The 20,164-nt window shown below is 32.1% G+C and overlaps 4 protein-coding genes across 4 annotated transcripts; 3 read left to right on the top strand and 1 right to left on the bottom strand.

The window, feature by feature from the left end:
* The first annotated feature begins 1,164 nt into the window (after positions 1-1,164).
* Positions 1,165-2,022, top strand: LOC107954827 (uncharacterized). The gene has a single exon (XM_016890513.1). The coding sequence runs from the start codon at positions 1,165-1,167 to the stop codon at positions 2,020-2,022; it is 858 nt and encodes a 285-aa protein (XP_016746002.1).
* Positions 2,023-5,278: 3,256 nt separating this feature from the next.
* Positions 5,279-9,399, top strand: LOC107962933 (5-methyltetrahydropteroyltriglutamate--homocysteine methyltransferase). The gene is made up of 12 exons (XM_016899500.2): positions 5,279-5,368; positions 5,845-6,196; positions 6,298-6,385; positions 6,664-6,791; positions 6,874-7,265; positions 7,347-7,510; positions 7,596-7,676; positions 7,784-7,950; positions 8,037-8,142; positions 8,240-8,490; positions 8,610-8,811; positions 8,893-9,399. Exons 2-12 carry the CDS (start codon positions 5,847-5,849, stop codon positions 9,259-9,261), a joined length of 2,298 nt encoding a protein of 765 aa, XP_016754989.2. The 5' UTR covers positions 5,279-5,368; positions 5,845-5,846; the 3' UTR covers positions 9,262-9,399.
* Positions 9,357-13,375, bottom strand: LOC107962939 (tubulin alpha-5 chain). Its single transcript, XM_016899511.2, has 5 exons — positions 13,119-13,375; positions 11,922-12,136; positions 11,621-11,820; positions 9,956-10,464; positions 9,357-9,885 (listed from the first exon to the last, which is right to left on the bottom strand). Exons 1-5 carry the CDS (start codon positions 13,229-13,231, stop codon positions 9,570-9,572), a joined length of 1,353 nt encoding a protein of 450 aa, XP_016755000.1. The 5' UTR covers positions 13,232-13,375; the 3' UTR covers positions 9,357-9,569.
* Positions 13,376-16,120: 2,745 nt separating this feature from the next.
* LOC107962946 (5'-adenylylsulfate reductase-like 5) lies at positions 16,121-19,378 on the top strand. Its single transcript, XM_016899522.2, has 4 exons — positions 16,121-16,603; positions 17,789-17,970; positions 18,350-18,474; positions 18,609-19,378. The coding sequence occupies exons 1-4, from the start codon at positions 16,442-16,444 to the stop codon at positions 19,037-19,039; spliced, it is 900 nt and encodes a 299-aa protein (XP_016755011.1). The 5' UTR covers positions 16,121-16,441; the 3' UTR covers positions 19,040-19,378.
* Positions 19,379-20,164: the final 786 nt, after the last annotated feature.

A 20,164-nucleotide genomic window follows, 5' to 3' on the forward strand; every position in this document is an offset into this window, starting at 1 on the left:
ATCCAATGTGTTCTATAAAGTCTACTCTAGACTAAGAATATGAGTTGTGAATAAAAGTGAATCATCAATGTGTTGAAGTAAGTTTGATAACTTAAAAAATCTAAGTTAAATTTGATTAAAGTAAGGTATAGTTGAAGAAACTTGTATGTGTGTAAATATATATTTAATGAATAAGTTTAAAATATTATGTTATTATTCATTTACCTATTTATTCTTGTAGTGCTTACTAAGCCTTCACTGGCTTAACGTGTAGGTACAGGTAGACTCGAAGAGATAGAGTTGGGCTAGGAGATCTCTCATCTCATCACATCCTCAAGGGCTTCAAAAGTAGGTATCATATTTTGAATTAAAACGGCATGTACATAAGTAGATCAAATTTGTTTCCATGTGTTAGGGACTAAAATACAAACTCTTGAAAACTTTATCTATTTTGGTTTTACTTGAAGTATTTTGATTCTATATGAAATGAATTATTGAAACTATAAGTATGTTTGTAAATTAGTTTTTTAATGCGATAATTGTGATCGATTTGGAGTTGTTTTTAAGTATTTTAAACGCATGTTAAATTGATCTTAAGTGTTGAGTTGAATCCAATATATTGCAGGAGGTTTTAGTGAACTTTTAAATTAATTTTTGCCAAATTTTACCCAAGGTATCGATACCTTTTGTTTTGGTATCGATATTTTTTTCCCTCTTTTAAGTAGAAACAGTGTTAAAATCATTTCCAAACATAATCTAACATCCAATAATGACCCCACACGTATATTTATTAATATGTTTTTTTTTGTTAAATAAGTTTAAATGCTATGTATAAATGTTTAAATCAAATAGTGTCTAACTAAAACTATTTTGACACCAAATGTAATAGTCTTATACAAGGTCTGTACGATGAGACCGGATATAGAGGTGTTACAGACGAATTGTAAGTATTCTTATTCCTCAAAATGATCAACCTGATAAGTTGATTTGGTTTCATGAAAAATTTGGGATTTATTCAGGCAAGAGTGTTACATAGCCCTTATTAGTCTCCAAATGGTGATATGTTGAACCAAAAGTAGTACAAAAAAAATTTGAAGTTTACAATGTCCAACAAAAATCAAGATTCTAGTGTGGAAGTTTGTTCGAAATTTCGTTCCAAATTTTGAGAACTTGCATTTTCGAAGAATGATAGTTGATAATCGCTGTTTACGTTACCGTGATCACAGTGAATCTAATATCCATATAGTTCGCGATTGTTGTTTAGCTAAACAAGTATGGATGAATTTAAACTATCATTGGCCAAATTCAGTTGCAGATTTCAGTTTTAATGAGTGGTTAAACTGGCTCCGTGAAAATTCAGGTAGTGGCAGCAGAAAAGAAATTGCAATTTCAATATGGGCTATTTGGTACTCTCGCAATAAATTTGTTCATGAGAAAATAACACAGACAACGGACGAAGTAGTTACCTTCATTAAGGGTTTCAGCATGGAACATCGAGAGTTGTCATCAAATCTTCAACATCCCAAACCCAGGGGTATGATCTGCTGGAATCCCCCTCCAACGGGTTGGGTAAAGTTAAATGTGGATGCCGGTTTCTCGATTGTAAGACAGAAAGCGGTATTGAGTTTCATTATCAAAAATGAAGAGGGTAATATTTTGGGTTCAGAGTTTCGAGTTCATCACCTTGTAAGGACAGTAGCTTTAGCTGAAGCTATCGCACTGTTGCATGGTGTTCAGTTTGCATCGGAGATGGGCTTCCGATACGTTATTGCTGAAAGTGACTCCAGACTGGTCATTAACAAAATCAACTCAAAAGAGGACAACTACTCAGAAACTCGGCCGCTTACCTGGGATCTGGAAGCTTCGACTAGGAACTTCTCCGAGTGTCGTTTCCAGTTTGTCGCGCGCGAGGGAAACTCTGTTGCTCATGCAATGGCGGAAGAGGGTTTACGGAGGTTAGAAGACTGTTTTTGGGTTGAAGATGCTCTAGTGAAAGCTTCTGATTTAGCAGCCTCCGATCGTCGCTCCCACCGGCCACCATAGACAACAAATTTACTCTGTTTTTTTTTAGATTGGGGATATTTGTTTCATCTAGTAATGCAGACCTCAATCTCCTTCCTGACGTTTCTGTTTGAGGGGAAGGTCTTACCGCCATTTAGTTTCTTCTCTGTGGGCATCTGAAACAAATCTGTATAGGAAATTTCCAGATTTCTTTTCCTGTTTTAAGGATCCTTTTTAAGATATTTTGTTGTTTAACACTTCATTCATATTATAAATTGTTCCTATTTATAATATTTTCTTTTTTACTTCTAAAGATTAAATTACAATATATGAAGTAATTTATATAAATCACTGTGACTTGTTGTATTGAAATTAATATTTTTAAATATTTCATTGATAAAAAAGCAATTAAAAAATTAACTATATCAATATATGTAACATGAGCTTACAAAAATTAGTATCTAATTATTAATAAATTTATTTTATCATTTTTAAGTTTGTTTTGTATAATAAAAGAATAAATACAAAAATTATGCATAAATTCTGACACAATTTATAATATTATACATCAATTTAATTTAATATATTTGTGTACTTTTCGTTAAATAATATTAATTTACAATAAAAATTAAAAAATTATTTAATATATTACCAGCAAAATTAAGGGTCATTGTTTTTTTCACTGCATTGTACTTTACTAATTAAATAAGTTAACAATTGTTTTGAAAATTAATTTAATTTTATCCAAATTATTAATTATTTATATTTAAAAAATACGTATTGAAAATTATTGAAAAAAATAAACAAAATATATTTAAATAAATACACATGAACAATCCTTTTAAAACACAATAATTTCTTATTTGGACATAAAAGGCTAAATAATTATTGAAATAAAAAAACAATTAAAAAAATAAAGAATTTGGAAGCAATTACATGAGAAGTCAAAATGTATAGAAATTTAATGAGGTGTTATGTAAAAAGCATTGGACCCACTTCACCAAATCACCCAACAAACCCCTCCTAGACTTCATCAAATGATTATTTACATATTATATATATAATAATATAAATAAAATTTATCAAAGGATTTAAAAATAATTTTTATATATAATATTGAGGAATATTGGTAAACTTAAAATATTAATAATGAAATTTAAATAATTTTATAATAAATTTTGATCATATAAATATTTATATTATATTTAAAATTATTCATAACGTCTTCTAACTTATAAATAAGATAATAATAAATTTTAGTACACTTGAATTTATATTTTCTTATATTAACAATAATAACCGTGCGTTGCCGGTTGAGTGATCATTGGATTAAGAGATTGTTGGCTGTATATTTTTTTAATTTTAAATATTAATAATTAATTATAAATATGAAAACATCAATATCTAATATAGCTTTCGGCCACCAACCCCTGTATATTGCTTCTCTGATTCCAAGACATATATATATATATAATATACTCACCAACCCACCCACCTTCGAACATGATATAATTTATGAACAATAAAAAAAGGTAAAACCTCTTTTCAGTCCCTCTCAATTTTGATTTTAAGCAAATTGGTCTCTTTAAAAAAATCAGAGCAATTTGATCCTTTTAATTTCGAAAGTAAGCAACGAATGACAATTAATCATAGTATTAATATTTTTCGTCAAATTGTACATAATTTTAATTATTATAGTAATAAATTTAGCACTCAAAGTTTATACATTCTATCAAGGTTGTCACTATTTAACAAATTTAGCTCACAACATTCATATAAATGTGTAAATATTGTGAGCTAAATTCGTTGTTATACTGATCAAAATTATATAAAATTGACGGAAGATGTTAATATCATTATTAATTGTTTTTAGTTACTCACTTTTAAAATTGACAGGATCAAATTGTTCCAATTTTTTTAGAGGGATCAATTTGTTCAATTTCAAAATTGAGAAGGGATGAGAGGTCTTTTTACCCAAAAAAAATTGACAGAATTGAATTAAAAAAATAATCACCTAAAAAGTAATTGAATTATGATATAAATATTTATAAAAAATTAAATATAAAACGTATATATAAATATATCATAATAATGCAATAAAATTAATAATTTATTACTCCAAAAAATTATTAATTTATTAAAATACTTAGAGTCATTAAAAATTCCACAATCATGACCATATTTCTTAAAAGTAAAATTTTAAATTAAAAAATAAATAAATTTTGCAAATTTATGAGATTATTTTTTTTTGTTAATTTCTTTACTGACGTGGTTTCAAGGCCTTTATTTGAGGTTAAATTTGCTATTAGTCCCTACATGATGTGTAAATTATGAGTTTAGTCTATATATTCTAATTTAGTCCACTTTGCTATTTATCCTAACCCAAACAATGGTAATTAAATTTATTAGGTTAAATTCTACTATTAATTTCGTACTATACATAAGTTGTGGATTTAATCCTACTCTTCAATTTGATTATTTTTAATCCCTATACAAATTTTAAAGTTTTAGTCATAACTTAAATAGTAGTTATTAAACTCGTAAATTAAAATAACATGATTTTTCTATTAATAACAAGTAAATATGACAATGCACATGTGATAATTTATTTAATAACAAGTTAATATAACAATGCACATGTGATAATTTATTTATCGTGCAGGTAAAATTTAACTTAACAAATTTAATAATTATTATTTATATCGAATCTAATTTTTTTAAATTAAAAATAATCAAATTAGTCTTCATGTCCCATACTTGTTGGAAGCATGACTTTCCAACCATCTCATATGTGGTCCCCCTCCTTAATAGTGTGTTTATAAAAAGGTTAAAATATGCTATAGATTTATATACACTTCACAAATTTATAATTTAATTTATATACTTTTATTTTTTAGAATTTAGTTCCTCTATTTTTCAAATTTTAAAATTTAAGTTCAACTGTCAACACTATTAATTTTTATTGTTAAATTGGTTGGTATGACATTTTAAAATAAAGAAAAAAAACTCATTTGATAGCAATATAACTAAAAAAATAACATTGTAATGAATCTGAATTTAATAGATTAATTTTAACATGTTAATAGTTGGACTTAAATTTTGAAATCTGAAATATAAATGGACTAAATTCCAAATTTACGAAGTTTACAAGGACTTATGACATATTTTAACCATAAAAAATGGTATATGGATTACATCTGCAACTTAGTAATAATGTAGGGACTAATAGAAGAATTTAACCATTATTTAAACGTCGGTAGGTAGTACTACTTTGGCTATAAATAAGTAATTCCTTTCTCTCACAAATCGTGCGGTATCTTTCCTTCTTCCACTGAATCTCCTCTTTTCCCTATATTTTCTCTCTCCGGTTCCATCTCCGTTCTCTACGGTACTGTCCGTTTCCTGCTTTCCTTACAGTCGCCACTGTTTTCACATTTACTATGTATCCATTAATGAACTGCCTCTCTTGTTGAGTTTTTTTTTTTTCTTTCAAAATCTTTATAAATATATACGTTTTTCATTGAGATCTATCGTTAAAGCGTCAGCATTTCAACTGTAAAACTTGTTTTCTTTTCTGGGTTTTCATTATCATTACTTAAAATTCCTTCCTTTAACTTGTTCTCGTAAAGCATTAATCAGTGTTCATAATTGTAGTGTTTAATTATTGATTTCTTGATATAGATCTAATGTGAATTGAGCATTATCTTATCTTAAAACATCTAGATCTGCATATTGTTTGGTAATTTACATTAGTTAGTAGGCTAAAACTTCAATTCACATGAACTTTTGATCTGATTCAATGTTGCTTATCATTTATATTTGATTTTTATGTAATGAAGCTGAATTTTGTGTTTTTTTTTTCAGAAATGGCTTCCCACATTGTTGGCTATCCCCGTATGGGACCAAAGAGAGAGCTTAAGTTTGCTTTGGAATCATTTTGGGATAAGAAGAGCAGTGCTGAAGATTTGCAGAAGGTTGCAGCTGATCTCAGGTCAGCTATTTGGAAACAAATGGCTGATGCTGGGATCAAGTACATTCCTAGCAACACTTTCTCTTACTATGACCAGGTGCTTGATGCCACCTCTATGCTCGGTGCTGTTCCACCGAGATATGGTTGGAACGGTGGTGAGATCGGATTCGATACTTACTTCTCCATGGCTAGGGGAAATGCCTCTGTGCCTGCTATGGAAATGACCAAGTGGTTTGACACTAACTAGTAAGTTGCCATTCATGGTCATGGTTTATTATAGCTTTATCGAGAATATGCGATTTTATCTCGTACTAATACCGATGTTTCGTGCGATGTATTGTTTTCAGCCACTTCATTGTTCCTGAATTGGGACCTGATGTTAACTTCTCTTATGCATCTCACAAGGCAGTTGATGAATACAAGGAAGCTAAGTCGGTATGTTGTTTCAACATGATTTTTCCATGTACTATAACAATGTAGAGTTCTGGACCGTCTTGTATTCTATGTATGTTAAGGTCCTGTAAGTATAGAACATACGGTTAAATTGGTCGTGGTTCAGGAATTGGTTAGAACATACTTTATTCAATGCAATAGCTTAACATACGGTTAACTTGGTCGTGGTTCAGGGATTGGTTTCGTACGTTTTATAATCGTATTTTATGTTTTTATGCTTGATACAAAACTTGGATGCTGAATTTCTGTACCTCATGCAGCTTGGAGTTGACACTGTCCCGGTCCTTGTTGGTCCTGTTTCATACTTGTTGCTGTCTAAACCAGCAAAGGGTGTTGAGAAGACCTTTTCTCTTCTCTCTCTCCTCCCCAAAATCCTCCCTATCTACAAGTAAGAGTTGGTTTGTTTGTTTGTCCGTGTTTTTAATATAACTTCTCGAATTTGCTGTTATAACATTGAAACGTCTCTACAGGGAAGTTATATCGGAGCTTAAGGCAGCTGGTGCTTCCTGGATTCAGTTCGATGAACCCACACTTGTTTTGGATCTTGACTCTCACCAATTGCAAGCATTTACTTCTGCTTATGCTGATTTGGAATCTGCTCTCTCTGGGTTGAATGTTTTGATCGAGACCTACTTCGCTGATCTTACCACTAAGGCATACAAGACCCTTGTTGGATTGAAGGGTGTTACCGCTTACGGTTTGGATTTGGTTCGGGGAACCCAGACCATTGATTTGGTCAAGGCTGGCTTCCCCGAAGGAAAATACCTCTTTGCTGGAGTTGTCGATGGAAGGAACATTTGGGCCAATGATCTTGCTTCTTCTCTTAGCACCTTGCAGCAGCTCGAAGCTATTGTGGGCAAAGGTATTCTACTTGCATTTTACGGTTTCTAATTACGTGGTGAATATTCAGTTTACTGATGTTTGCCGATTTTCTGATGTGCAGACAAGCTTGTGGCGTCTACCTCCTGCTCGCTTCTCCACACTGCCGTTGATCTAGTAAACGAGACTAAGCTAGATGATGAAATCAAATCCTGGCTCGCATTTGCTGCCCAGAAAGTTGTTGAAGTCAATGCACTTGCCAAGGCGTTGGCTGGTCAGAAGGATGAGGTATCTCCTTATATATTTGTTTGCTTTTGCTTTCTCAAGATTTGGATGACACCGTTTCACTTGCTAGTTATTTATATATTTTTAGGCCTTCTTCGCAGCCAATGCTGCTGCTCAGGCTTCTAGGAAATCCTCCCCGAGAGTGACTAATGAGGCTGTTCAAAAGGCTGTAAGTGTTCAAATACACTAAAATTCTGATTATGTCTTTCAAGTGACTCCTGTAATTGTGGAAAATATTTCTTCACTTACCGTGTTTTACCATTCTTTCGTTCCCAGGCTGCTGCTTTGAAGGGCTCTGACCACCGCCGTGCAACAAATGTTAGTGCTAGACTCGATGCCCAGCAGAAAAAGCTTAACTTACCTGTCCTTCCCACCACAACCATTGGATCCTTCCCTCAAACCTTGGAACTCAGGAGAGTTCGTCGTGAATTCAAGGCTAACAAGTGAGTGAATTTCGAAATTTTTCTACAGATGTTTCGTAGATGTCGATTTTTATCTTCTTTTAACTACTGCTCTCTTATCCCTTCAGGATCTCTGAGGAAGATTATGTTAAAGCCATTAAGGAGGAAATTAAGAAGGTTGTTGACCTTCAAGAAGAGCTCGACATTGATGTCCTGGTTCACGGAGAGCCTGAGGTGAGCATTTGTATTTGTTTCAGCCTTTTGTATTGTACCGGAGACATCTATGTTTAGTCCTTGGCAAGCATCCTAACAATAACTTATAATTTTGCAGAGAAATGATATGGTTGAGTATTTCGGTGAGCAGTTGTCTGGTTTTGCTTTCACTGTTAACGGGTGGGTCCAATCTTACGGATCTCGCTGTGTTAAGCCACCAATCATCTATGGTGATGTTAGCCGCCCCAAGCCAATGACTGTTTTCTGGTCATCAACTGCTCAAAGCATGACTCAACGCCCAATGAAGGGAATGCTTACTGGCCCTGTTACCATTCTTAACTGGTCCTTTGTCAGAAATGATCAGCCCAGGTATGACTGAGAAAAGTTAACAGGCAAAAATATGGTTGGAAATATTGCATTTCCACCTGCATTTCATTTACGTTTCGTTGTGAACATAGTTTGATATTTTACGATTGCAATATTTCCAGATTCGAGACTTGCTACCAGATTGCCTTGGCCATCAAGGATGAAGTGGAGGATCTTGAGAAGGCCGGTATCAACGTTATCCAAATTGACGAAGCTGCTTTGAGAGAAGGGTTGCCTCTTCGAAAGTCCGAGCACGCCTTTTACTTGAAATGGGCTGTCCACTCCTTTAGGATCACCAACTGTGGTGTCCAGGACACCACTCAGGTTTGTATATCACCTTACTCGTTTCACTTCTCGTACTCTCTATTATCACACCATTAATCCTCATCGGTAAAATCGGGACAGATCCACACCCACATGTGCTACTCCAACTTCAATGACATTATCCACTCTATCATCGACATGGATGCCGATGTGATCACCATCGAGAACTCACGTTCTGACGAGAAACTCTTGTCTGTCTTCCGCGAAGGGGTGAAGTATGGAGCCGGAATTGGCCCTGGTGTCTATGATATCCACTCTCCAAGAATACCATCGACTGAAGAGATCGCCGATAGGATCGACAAGATGCTTGCAGTGCTCGAGACCAACATCTTGTGGGTTAACCCTGACTGTGGACTCAAGACTCGCAAGTATGCAGAGGTGAAACCGGCACTCAACAACATGGTTGCTGCCGCTAAGTTGCTCCGAACCCAACTTGCCAGTGCCAAGTGAAAGAGGGCTTTATGAAAGATTGGAAATGTCCATGAATGATTAAGAAAAATCTCTCAATTGTTTCAATTTACTGGGTTTTCTTGATGAAATATTTGTTAGCAAATAATATGGCCTTCAAGGCCAATTGATTTTATCAAAGTACTCGTATCCAAATACATGAAAAAACGTACAAAAATTCAATTATACTCATTAAATACATATCTGTATCTGATATTTTAGACATCATGATTTTATTGGAAAAATGCTAATGATTCAATTAGATAAGGAATATAACCATTAGCTGTTGTATTCATGAAATGGTAGATGATCTAGTAATCTTCCAGTGGTTCTTCATCATCTTCGGGACCTTCTGCTCCGACTTCTTCATAATCTTTCTCGAGAGCGGCGAGATCTTCACGAGCTTCGGAGAATTCACCTTCCTCCATTCCTTCACCTATGTACCAATGAACGAAAGCTCTCTTTGCATACATGAGATCAAACTTATGATCAATTCGGGCGAAAACCTCTGCCACCGCTGTGTTATTGCTGATCATACACACCGCACGTCTTACCTCAGCGAGATCACCCCCGGGTACCACCGTTGGTGGCTGATAGTTGATGCCACACTTGAAACCAGTAGGGCACCTAAAACAAAACGGCAAAATCAATACGAATTCATTTGATGGAAATGTAAATTTTTGAAACGCCAACTAACCAGTCTACAAACTGAACCGCCCGCCTAGTTTTAATGTTACGAACAGCAGCATTTACGTCCTTTGGTACGACATCTCCGCGGTACATCAAACAGCACGCCATGTATTTTCCGTGCCTCGGATCACATTTAGCCATCATGCTTCCCGGTTCAAAAACACCACTGGTAATCTGGGCAACCGATAGGTTTTCGTGGTAAGCCTTTGCAACCGAGATCACCGGGGCATATGAGGAGAGCATGAAATGGATACGAGGATATGGCACGAGGTTCGTCTGAAACTCAGTAATGTCAACGTTTATGGCACCATCAAACCTCAACGAAGACGTCAAAGACGAAATGATTTGTGATATTAAGCGGTTCAAGTTCTTGTAAGTCGGCCTTTCAATGTCTAACGATCGCCTACAGATATCGTATATAGCTTCGTTGTCGAGAAGCACCACAACATCTGTGTGTTCAAGGAGAGAATGAGTTGAGAGAACACTATTGTAAGGTTCAACAACTGCTGTAGAAACCTGCACAAATTAGGGTAATTTGTTCTTATAAGTGACAACATAATATATAGTTCAAGTTAAACATTTTCAGCTCAATCGTCCAAATCCGAATGTTTGCGAGATTTGAACAAAAAATATTAAATTCAAAAAATGAATTTTAAAAAAATATTTTAAAAAATATACCCATACTTTAACTTCATAAAATGTAAATTAGATATAATACTATCATATAAATATTTAAAAATATGTTAAGTTGTATATATTTAAAATTTTAATAAATATATATTACTAAATATTAAACAAAAAAATAGCAATTTTATAAACAAAATAGTAAAAATTAATATGAGCAAATTTAAATATGTTTGGGTTAATTATTTATGAACGGGGATAGGTTAAAAAAATTTAAGTTTATATGAGATTAGACTAAATCTATCCATGTGTTAAGTAGCTCGCTTGACTCAATCAGACCAACTTAACTTGGCTTAAACTTGAACAAAAATTAATGTTCTCAAGCTAATCCATCTAGCTCTAGTTTAAATTTAATATTCTTTAAAAATATTTATATTTAAATTTAATTAAAACATATAAATATTAAAATAATACAATATATTTCATTATTTTTTAAACAAGAATTTGGCCCTTTTGGTTTTGGGAGGATCGAGTTGAGCTAAACTTAGGCTTGAAATTTTTCTAAATCAATCTTGACCCGTCTTAACCCATGAACAATTCCAAATTAAATAAGGTATGGGTAAATATGAATAGTATCAATAATATTGATAAACTTATTTACTCAACTTGACCCATGGAAATATTTTATGCAAATTCCAATATAGAGAAAAACATCTACTAGGGATGGCAATGGGTAGTACGGATTTGTATATTTTCAGACACCCACTTCGATTTTGTGGTCAAATATGACAGATTCAAATAGTATTCACAATGGATTTAGAGCAAATATGGGTATTAACTCTCGTATATCCATTATTTGAATATATTTTACTTTTGTAAATAGCAGATTAAGGATGTCTGAATCAATTATTCACTTTTCTTTTTTACTTTAATAAACGGGTTCGGATATCCAATAAAGAATGCAATTTAAACCGGATTCTAAATCCAATTCAAAAAGTAATAATTGGATTTAATTCGGATGATTAACAAATTTGTATTCGGATATTACCTGAGGAGAAGGATAGATAGTGAAGCCAAGTTTAGGCTTTTTCCCATATTCAACCGACAAGCGCTCCAAAAGCAGCGAGCCTAAACCGGAACCAGTTCCACCGCCCACGGCATTAAACATCAAAAACCCTTGCAATCCAGTGCAGTTATCAGCCAATTTTCTAACTCGGTCAAGGCAAACTTCCACAATGTCCCTACCAGCTGAACCATACAGTAAAACATTAAATCAACACCCATTTCAACTCATTAATCCAAAAGCTAACAAAATTTGCACAAAATAAATTCATGTTTTAAAATGTTACCTGTATAGTGTCCTCTAGCAAAGTTATTAGCAGCATCTTCCTTGCCGGAAATAAGTTGTTGCGGATGGAACAGTTGCCGGTAAGTCCCAGCCCGAACTTCGTCCATGACGGTCGGCTCTAGGTCGATGAATAAAGCTCTCGGCACGTATTTTCCGGATCCAGTCTCGCTAAAGAAGGTGCTGAAGGCATCATGGTTACCACCTGCATTGCCCTCACTGCATGCAAAACACACAAATGTGTTTTATTCTATGTTTGTAAATCTATGTATATATGTTGATATAATGAGGAGATTGCAGCAGTTTAAGATGGTTCACTCAGTGGGTAGAGAATAAGAAGATTGAGATGATCAGAGTGTGGATATCAGAAAAGGATTTGGGAGGAGGAAGTTGAGAGTGCTAGAGGAGGGAGTGTGTCTTGGTCAGTTTTTCCAAAGTGGTTGTTTATAGTTCTCAACTCATATATTGGCTTGTCTTCGTAGATATGGGCTTGTCGGAACAAATATGTGTGACGTGTGAATAACATATATCTTATCCGTGTCAGATATGTGGTTCCATCGGTTCGGGTATAAATATAAAAAATTCAATATCATCCACTTCAATTCAACCCAAATATTCCATTTCTATCAAATTGAAAAAAAATTTGCCCCTTCTATTAGTACCAAATTTTCAAGGCCTAATTATGCCTTCAAATCCCTAAACACTTTGAATATTTTGAAATTTAATCCCTCTTCTTTAATTCAAAAAATTTAATCTCTCTACTTGTATAATTTAAACATTAAAGGTTAATTAATAACATTATTAATTGACTTCTATTCAATCAAATACTTGAATATTATAATACAATATATTCAAATTTAAGTGTTATCAATTCAATTTAAATGTTCAAATCATACAAATAAAGAGACTAAATTTTAAAAAATAAAAATAAAAATAATAAATTTTAAAAATCTGAAAATTACAAGTCCCTTTTACATAATTAAACCAAATCCTAAAGAATCACAAAAAATGAAAAATAAAACCACCACCATGAAAAGAAAACCCAAAATCCCAAAAACCTTTTAACAGAAAAAGATCTGAATTCAACACTTAAAACACATAAGAAAATCATGATCATAGTTATTGATCATTGCATGATACATGCAAAACATATATAAAAAAGATGATCATAAATCATGATGATGATGATACATGCACTCACCTAGGCATCATCCCATCAGGCTGAATGCCATGTTCAAGGCAGTAAAGCTCCCAACATGAATTCCCAACCTGAATTCCAGCTTGTCCTATATGAACACTAATCACCTCCCTCATTTTTTTCCCTTCCTTTAATTTCTAAACCCAAAATTCAATCAAACCCTTTTCCTCTCTTCCTCAATACCCTTTTTTCCCTTTACAATTTATGAAGGAAAAAAAAGTTGAAACATAAAAGAAAGAAAAGAGAAGAAGAAAATGAAGAAATGAATGAGCATCAAAGAAAAAAAAAATTAAACAACCGCAAAATAATGAAGAGATAGTTAAGGTCCAGCCAACTGTATGGCAAGCTCATTTTTTTCTCATATTTCTTTTTATATATTTATTTTTCATGGTTAATAGTAAAATATAGGAGTTATATTCAGTGACAGATATTGGCATTAAATTTTGAAGAGTTCGATAAAAAAATTTCAAAATTTTAGGATTATAATTAATGTTTTCAGAACTTTTAAGGGCTTAGTGAAAACTTCTAAAAATTTTGGCTTCAGTGAAAAAAAGTTTCAAAAGTTTTAAGGGCTTGATAAAATTTTCCAAAAAGTTTAAGACCTAATTAAAATTTCAAAAAACTTTGAAGGGCCTAATGATGAATTTCTAAATAACTCTTGTATAAGTATATGCCTCTGGTTATATTAGTGTAAAATTAAATTAGTTTTGTGAGTATTTTGAAGTCTGAAAAGTAAATGGTATAGAAGTATCATGGAGGCTTTTATGCTAGGAGTTAGATTGCATTTTGTCACTTTTATTAAAAAAAAAGAGAGCAAAATAATCCATATATGTTAGATAAAAAAGTAAGTTGGTCCTACTGTTAAAAATTTATCCATTTTTACTATTTAAAACTGATCCATATATGTTAACATGAGGTACACGTGTAGTTGTCTAGTTATTTCGTCACCCACACTAGTTTTTAACTGTAAAAATGGATGAAATTTTAAATAGAAATAATCAATTTGCTTTTTAATCTAATATATATTAACTAATTTGTCTATTTTTACGTGTAGTTGTCTAGTTATTTTGTCACCCACGCTAGTTTTTAACTGTAAAAATAGATGAAATTTTTAATAGAAATGATCAATTTGCTTTTTAATCTAATGTACATTAACTAATTTGTCTATTTTTTAGTAAAAGTGACAAAATGCAATCTAACTCTTAGTATAAAGGCCTCTATGATACTTTTACCCTATATGCTTTTTAGACTTCAGAATTTAAATCCAATTGTTAATATTATTAAATTATTTTGTTAAATTTATTAGTGTGACATTTTAAAATAAAAAAATACTCACTTAATGAAAGAAAAAAAAATGAAAAAAGTTGCAATTAAAAAAAACGGATAAAAGAATATTTGTCACCAAAAAGGTGCCACCTAACGCATTGGCGACAACCATTTAAATTTTTTTCTCTCATTATGTATACATATAAAAATACAAATATTTTTAAATAAATACACATTAACAACACTAATAAAAAAATTTTAAAAAAAAAATATTTACTCGAAATTTATCAACTCAATTTAAAAACTTCTTTTTTTTTTAAGAAAACATAATAATGAATTGATAATTAATCGAAAAGTTAGGTGATGCGCTAATTATAAACACCCTGACCAACAGCTCAACCCATTTAATTAGGTTAAAAGGGGAAAAACGTCATAATTGTCGGAATATTCAAACTTTAAAACTTAGTTGAAACGTAATCTAAAATCTTAAAGGCACAATTGTTTAGAACGTTTGATTTAATTGACCAATAAATAAATAAAATTAAAATTAAAATACTACGTATTAATTTATTTAAATAGAATAAAACTCTTATTAAAATATTTTTTTTATAAAAAAATAAATTACAACTAAGTTCTAAGCTATTAATAAAATTACGTTTACCCAACTTCAAAAGGTTATATAATATATTTATTGACTAATTCAAAAGTTTTCATTTAAAAGTCATTACGTTATTAAATTTGTTATTGTATGACTTTCTTTATTCATACCGCTAGTATTAATTGAAAGCTCTCTTTTTCTTTCTCTTTTATAGTTCATGAAATAGTTTTAAACGTCGTGAATCTGCAAACAAAAATCCAACAAGCTAATTTCTTCTCTAATCTCCGATATTGATTGTAAGATCAACTTAGATATAATGTATGTTTTTCTACTCGCCAATAGGTATTAATTCACCGTATTGATCGTCAAATCATCGCTTAGAGCTCGTTAGTTGGACTTAAAAACTTAACATCCTAATAAAGGTGTCTATGGGTCGGGTCAGGTCCAACTAAAATCTTAGGCTTGGGCTCGGCTCAGTCCAAATAAAAATGCTAAAACCCGGACTTGGCCCACCTTTTTATATTATTATTTTTAAAAAATACAATACATCAACAATACTAAAAATATTAAAATAAATTAAAAAATATGTATACTAAAATAACACTAAGAAAAGTACAACTTAATAAGCAAATGCCTCTAAAATAGTAATAAAATTAACAATAAAACAAGAGTTATACAATATTCAAATAATAACAATAAAATAGTAATAACATAGTAATAAAACAATAAGAAAATAGCAGCAAAACAATAAAAAACAACAACAAAAATAACAAATTTTTTCGCAAATTCGGGCCAGGCTCAAGCAAAAAAATTCTTATCTGAGGCCCGGCCGGTTCTCTAAACGGGTCTTAATTTTTGCATAAGTCAATTTTTGGGTTTATATTTTTATCTAAACCTTCTCACTTTTCAAACAAGGCTTCGGGCCGGTGGACTCGACCCATGAATAAGTCTACACTCTATTGACTTAAATAAAAATTTACAAATAATTCAAAACTTAAATAAAAATTTTCAAATAATTATTTTATAATTTTTTAACTTGAGTAATCAAAACATCTTACTAATAATATGATTAAAATACTTTCATGTGATAAAAAATAAAAATAATAAAAATATATAATAAATATTGGGAAACAACGAAAACAACACGGTGTTATTTAGAAGTTTACCCACGCTCAAACATTTAGGACCCACACGGCGAAGGCACGGCTCCCAACCCCCGCCATCATCAATGTTCATCTCATAAATATATTTTAAATTTCCATTTTTAAGAAATTAAAGCTTTTAAAATCACCAGGCTTTTGTAATTTGTACACCATCTCCTCCTTTTCTCCTAAATCTAATATATCATTTAAAAGAAAAAGGAAAAGAAATTGTTTCTTCTTCTCTGGATTTCAGTTCGCCCATTTTCTTCTGGTTCTTGTTGTTTTGAATTTTTCCTTTGTTTTATAAATCGAATCCGAAGATGGGTTCTTGTTCTTTTCTTCTTTTGTTGTTCTATATAACTGCTACTTGTTCAATACGTTGCGTTTTGGGTTCTCCAATTTGCTCCCATGAAGCTGATGTGTTCATTGAAAACCTTCGATTTCAATGCTCTACTTCGTTATCTCCAATCCCCCCTCTCGAGGTACGTTCTTTTTTCCCCAAATTTTGGTGGGATTTTTTTAGATTGGTTTTTATGAAAATAATGGATTCTGAGTTTTTCTTTTCATTTCTTTTTTAGATTCTTCGCATATATGAGCTTGTCTTTTCATGTTTAAAGAAAGAAGAAGAAATTTTGGGTTTTTTTTTTTTGTTTTTTCCTGAAATATTAGAGTGTGATCATGATTTTGTTTAATTTTTTAATTGTATCAGAGCAATGATTTATGGGTTATTTTCTGTTAAATGATAGAGAAAGAACTAGAAATGGAATTATAAAATTTATTAGCCTTGATTAAGGGCTTTGATTATTTATTTTCTTGTAGAAGATTTTGAATTTATATAATATTTATGTATTTGACAAGCATGAGCACCTAGAATTTAAGGCTATTATGGCTATGTCAAAGTAATAGATTTTCAGCTTAAGCGTTATATGCTATGATTTAAGCCTTATTCAATTCGGCTCGACCACGCCACATTGCTAAAGATCGCATCCGTTTCTTAAAGCTCTGAACTTGTATACTTAAATGGCATATCAGTAGCTCTTTGGCACCGTCATTAGGTTCATTTGGTTGTGGTTAGAAAAGAATCTATATGGCCTGGTTACTAGGAATGTGAACTTTCTTCATAAATGACAGAAAATGTTGTAACTTAGTATGCATTTTGATTTTCTATAAGAAACTGTAATCTTTGTACCTTAGGTTAAGGTACCATTTCAATGGGTTTAAGAATCGGAAGAGTCGATAAGTTAGGCTTCTTTCTTCATCAAATTCTGTTTTAGAACATATATGCTATGATGTCTATGGCTCGAAAGTTAAATTGGCATATCCATCATTTCTGCTTTCAGACATAATAGTAGGAAATAAAGCAAATAATGTTTCTTTCATGGGCACTGTTTGCGATATCTTTATGAAATTAGTGCCCGTTCAAGCATGTATCTTCCAAGTTTCTTAAGTTAAACCTTTGCAACCAGTGTTTAATTGTATGTCTAATGTATGCATCCATCGCATTATGTTTCTTAATTCGAAATGCTTTGTTGTATGCTCGTGTGTGTTATGACCTTGTAGTTAGCTACATCCTCTGTGCAACTGGAAGTAGTTTGCTTTACTTTCTGTATTTGAAGACAAAACATTCTGATAATATTTACATATATGTATATTCATTTTGTTCGCAGGTGGATGGAAACTTCCTGGACAGAGCATTGACTTCCAAACAGAGAAATGGTCACGTTTCCGTGCTCCTTTATGCTTCTTGGTGCCCATTTTCACGAAGATTGCGTCCGAAATTTGACATTATCGGTTCCATGTTTCCTCAGTTGGAGCATCTGGCAGTTGAGGAGTCTTCAGCTTCACCAAGGTGTGTAGCTACTTATCTTGCTTCCAAATGTACTACAAAGCCTGTGACGTAGTTTCATATCAATTATATATTTTTTCTGTTGTTCCATCCAATTGGTGTGGATATGATCCTCCAAGAACTCTCCAAATACGTAAGAAAACTTAGAAAATTTGATCATACCCGTATCTAACAGTCTGATACTTCCTTAATAATGAGTCTTTAACTGATGCCAGAACCAGTTCTTCTTTTATGAAGAATCTCCGTGCAGGTGACATTGCTTCATTTTTATTAGTGCATGATGGGGAATTATCGATCAAATAAACTATTCTGTTGCTGCTGCTCCTAATCTAATTACAAACTTCATAGCTAATATCTTTGACATATGTTGTTTGTATCACAGTATATTTTCAAGATACGGAATTCATAGTTTGCCATCAATTCTAATTGTCAACCAGACATCAAGGGTACAATATCGTGGTCCAAAAGATCTCCCTTCAATAGAACAATTTTATGAGAAAATAACAGGTAATTGCTCTCCTATGCCAACGATATCGAGTAATATAAGTCTGCTTTGGATTGTGCTAGCTACTTGTATCAAAGCCTAGCTAGCAAGTCAAATGTAATTACATGTTTCTTAACAGGAGTGTTCGTTTTTTCAGGATTTGAACCATTTCAATACGTTGCTGAGCACAAACTGGTTACATCTGGAGACCACAATAACCATATGAAGCAGTCATGGAACGAGCCATTCTCAATGGAGATAGTGAAAAGGGAGCCCTACTTAGTGTTTTCCATTTTGTTTCTTTGTATGAAACTATTTCTATCAATATTCCCTATAGTACTATCACGTCTTGAAACATTCTGGGTTTCATATGCTCCGCACTTGAACTTAGAAATATTCGGCGAGACGAATCAGTTGTTTGCACGAGCCCTTCGCATGGTTGATGTGAGGAGAGTTTGGACCAAACTAAGACTATGCAAAACCCGGAATTTTCATCAGGGTGCAGAAAGGGCCCGTGTTTGGGCTTCTTCACTGGCTTCGGTCTCTTTAGGCAAATCTTCTTCAGGTAGATCCTCATCCTCACCTTAGGTTGTTGGAATTTTATCTAACTGAGCTTAAATGTAGAGAAGGGATTCAGTGATCGGAGAGTGTGTTACGAACCGCTGCGATCCCTTGGGATGATTAGTCAGACACACGCACACGCACACGCACGCATACACGAAACCTAATGCTTGTTTGAGTTGTGGGTTTAATTTTTGGGAGGAAACCAACTAGTTAGCATGTAGGTAACATCTGAGAATCAGCTTTTTGTTTGGAAATTGTGTGTATATATTTGTTTTTTGGAGGAACATATGTAACTTTACACATTTGTGGAATGTAAGCTTTTACTCGAAAAATCCATTTGTTCAATAACATTCAATTTAACTCTATGGATCCTTTATATTGGAATCATTTTTCTCTTTCTACAATAATATATATATTTAAATATCATTCTTTGGATGTAAGAAATTGAACTAGTTTATACAATTTGAAGTAATCTGCAAATATATGAAAAGTTGAGTGTGAATAGTCTAAAATTTAGATAAAATTTTGCAGTCCTCTGTACAAAACCTTTTTGGTGAATTTGAGTCCCTTCAAATAATTTGACTTAACATTTAAAAACATATGGGGTATGGCTTAAGTATCTTATTTTTATTGTCAAAAACAACTCGATTGGTATAAGTATTGTTATTAATGTGGGAAAATGTGAGTTTGAGTTTTTTAGAGTGTATTTTCTTTTTATTTATGAGTTGAGGCAGGACCATAGATAGTTCTAGGCATAGTGAGAAATAAAGTAAATTATATTAGTAGTCATCTAGCTATTAATATTTTTCTTTTTGTTATTCAATTATGAAAAATTATAAAATAGAAATTTAATTATTAATCAAAATATTTTCAATTATTCAACTATGAAAAGTTACAAAATGGTTATTTAATTGTTTAATCTTGTCTTTCTTTATTAGTTTCCTAATGGTGATAGTTTTTACCATTGGCATAATAATAATTTTAATTCTCGCCATCTGTATATTGTGTTAGAATTGAATCAGGTTGGTTGAATTGGTCAAAATTAATAAAATTTAAAAATCACGATAAAAAAGTTGACAATTAAACTGATATTATAATTTTTTTAATATTTAATTGTTTATTTAATTATGTTTAAATAAAAAATTAGTG

The sequence above is a fragment of the Gossypium hirsutum genome, chromosome A11, assembly GCF_007990345.1.
Source record: "Gossypium hirsutum isolate 1008001.06 chromosome A11, Gossypium_hirsutum_v2.1, whole genome shotgun sequence".
Taxonomy (NCBI): Eukaryota; Viridiplantae; Streptophyta; class Magnoliopsida; order Malvales; family Malvaceae; genus Gossypium; species Gossypium hirsutum.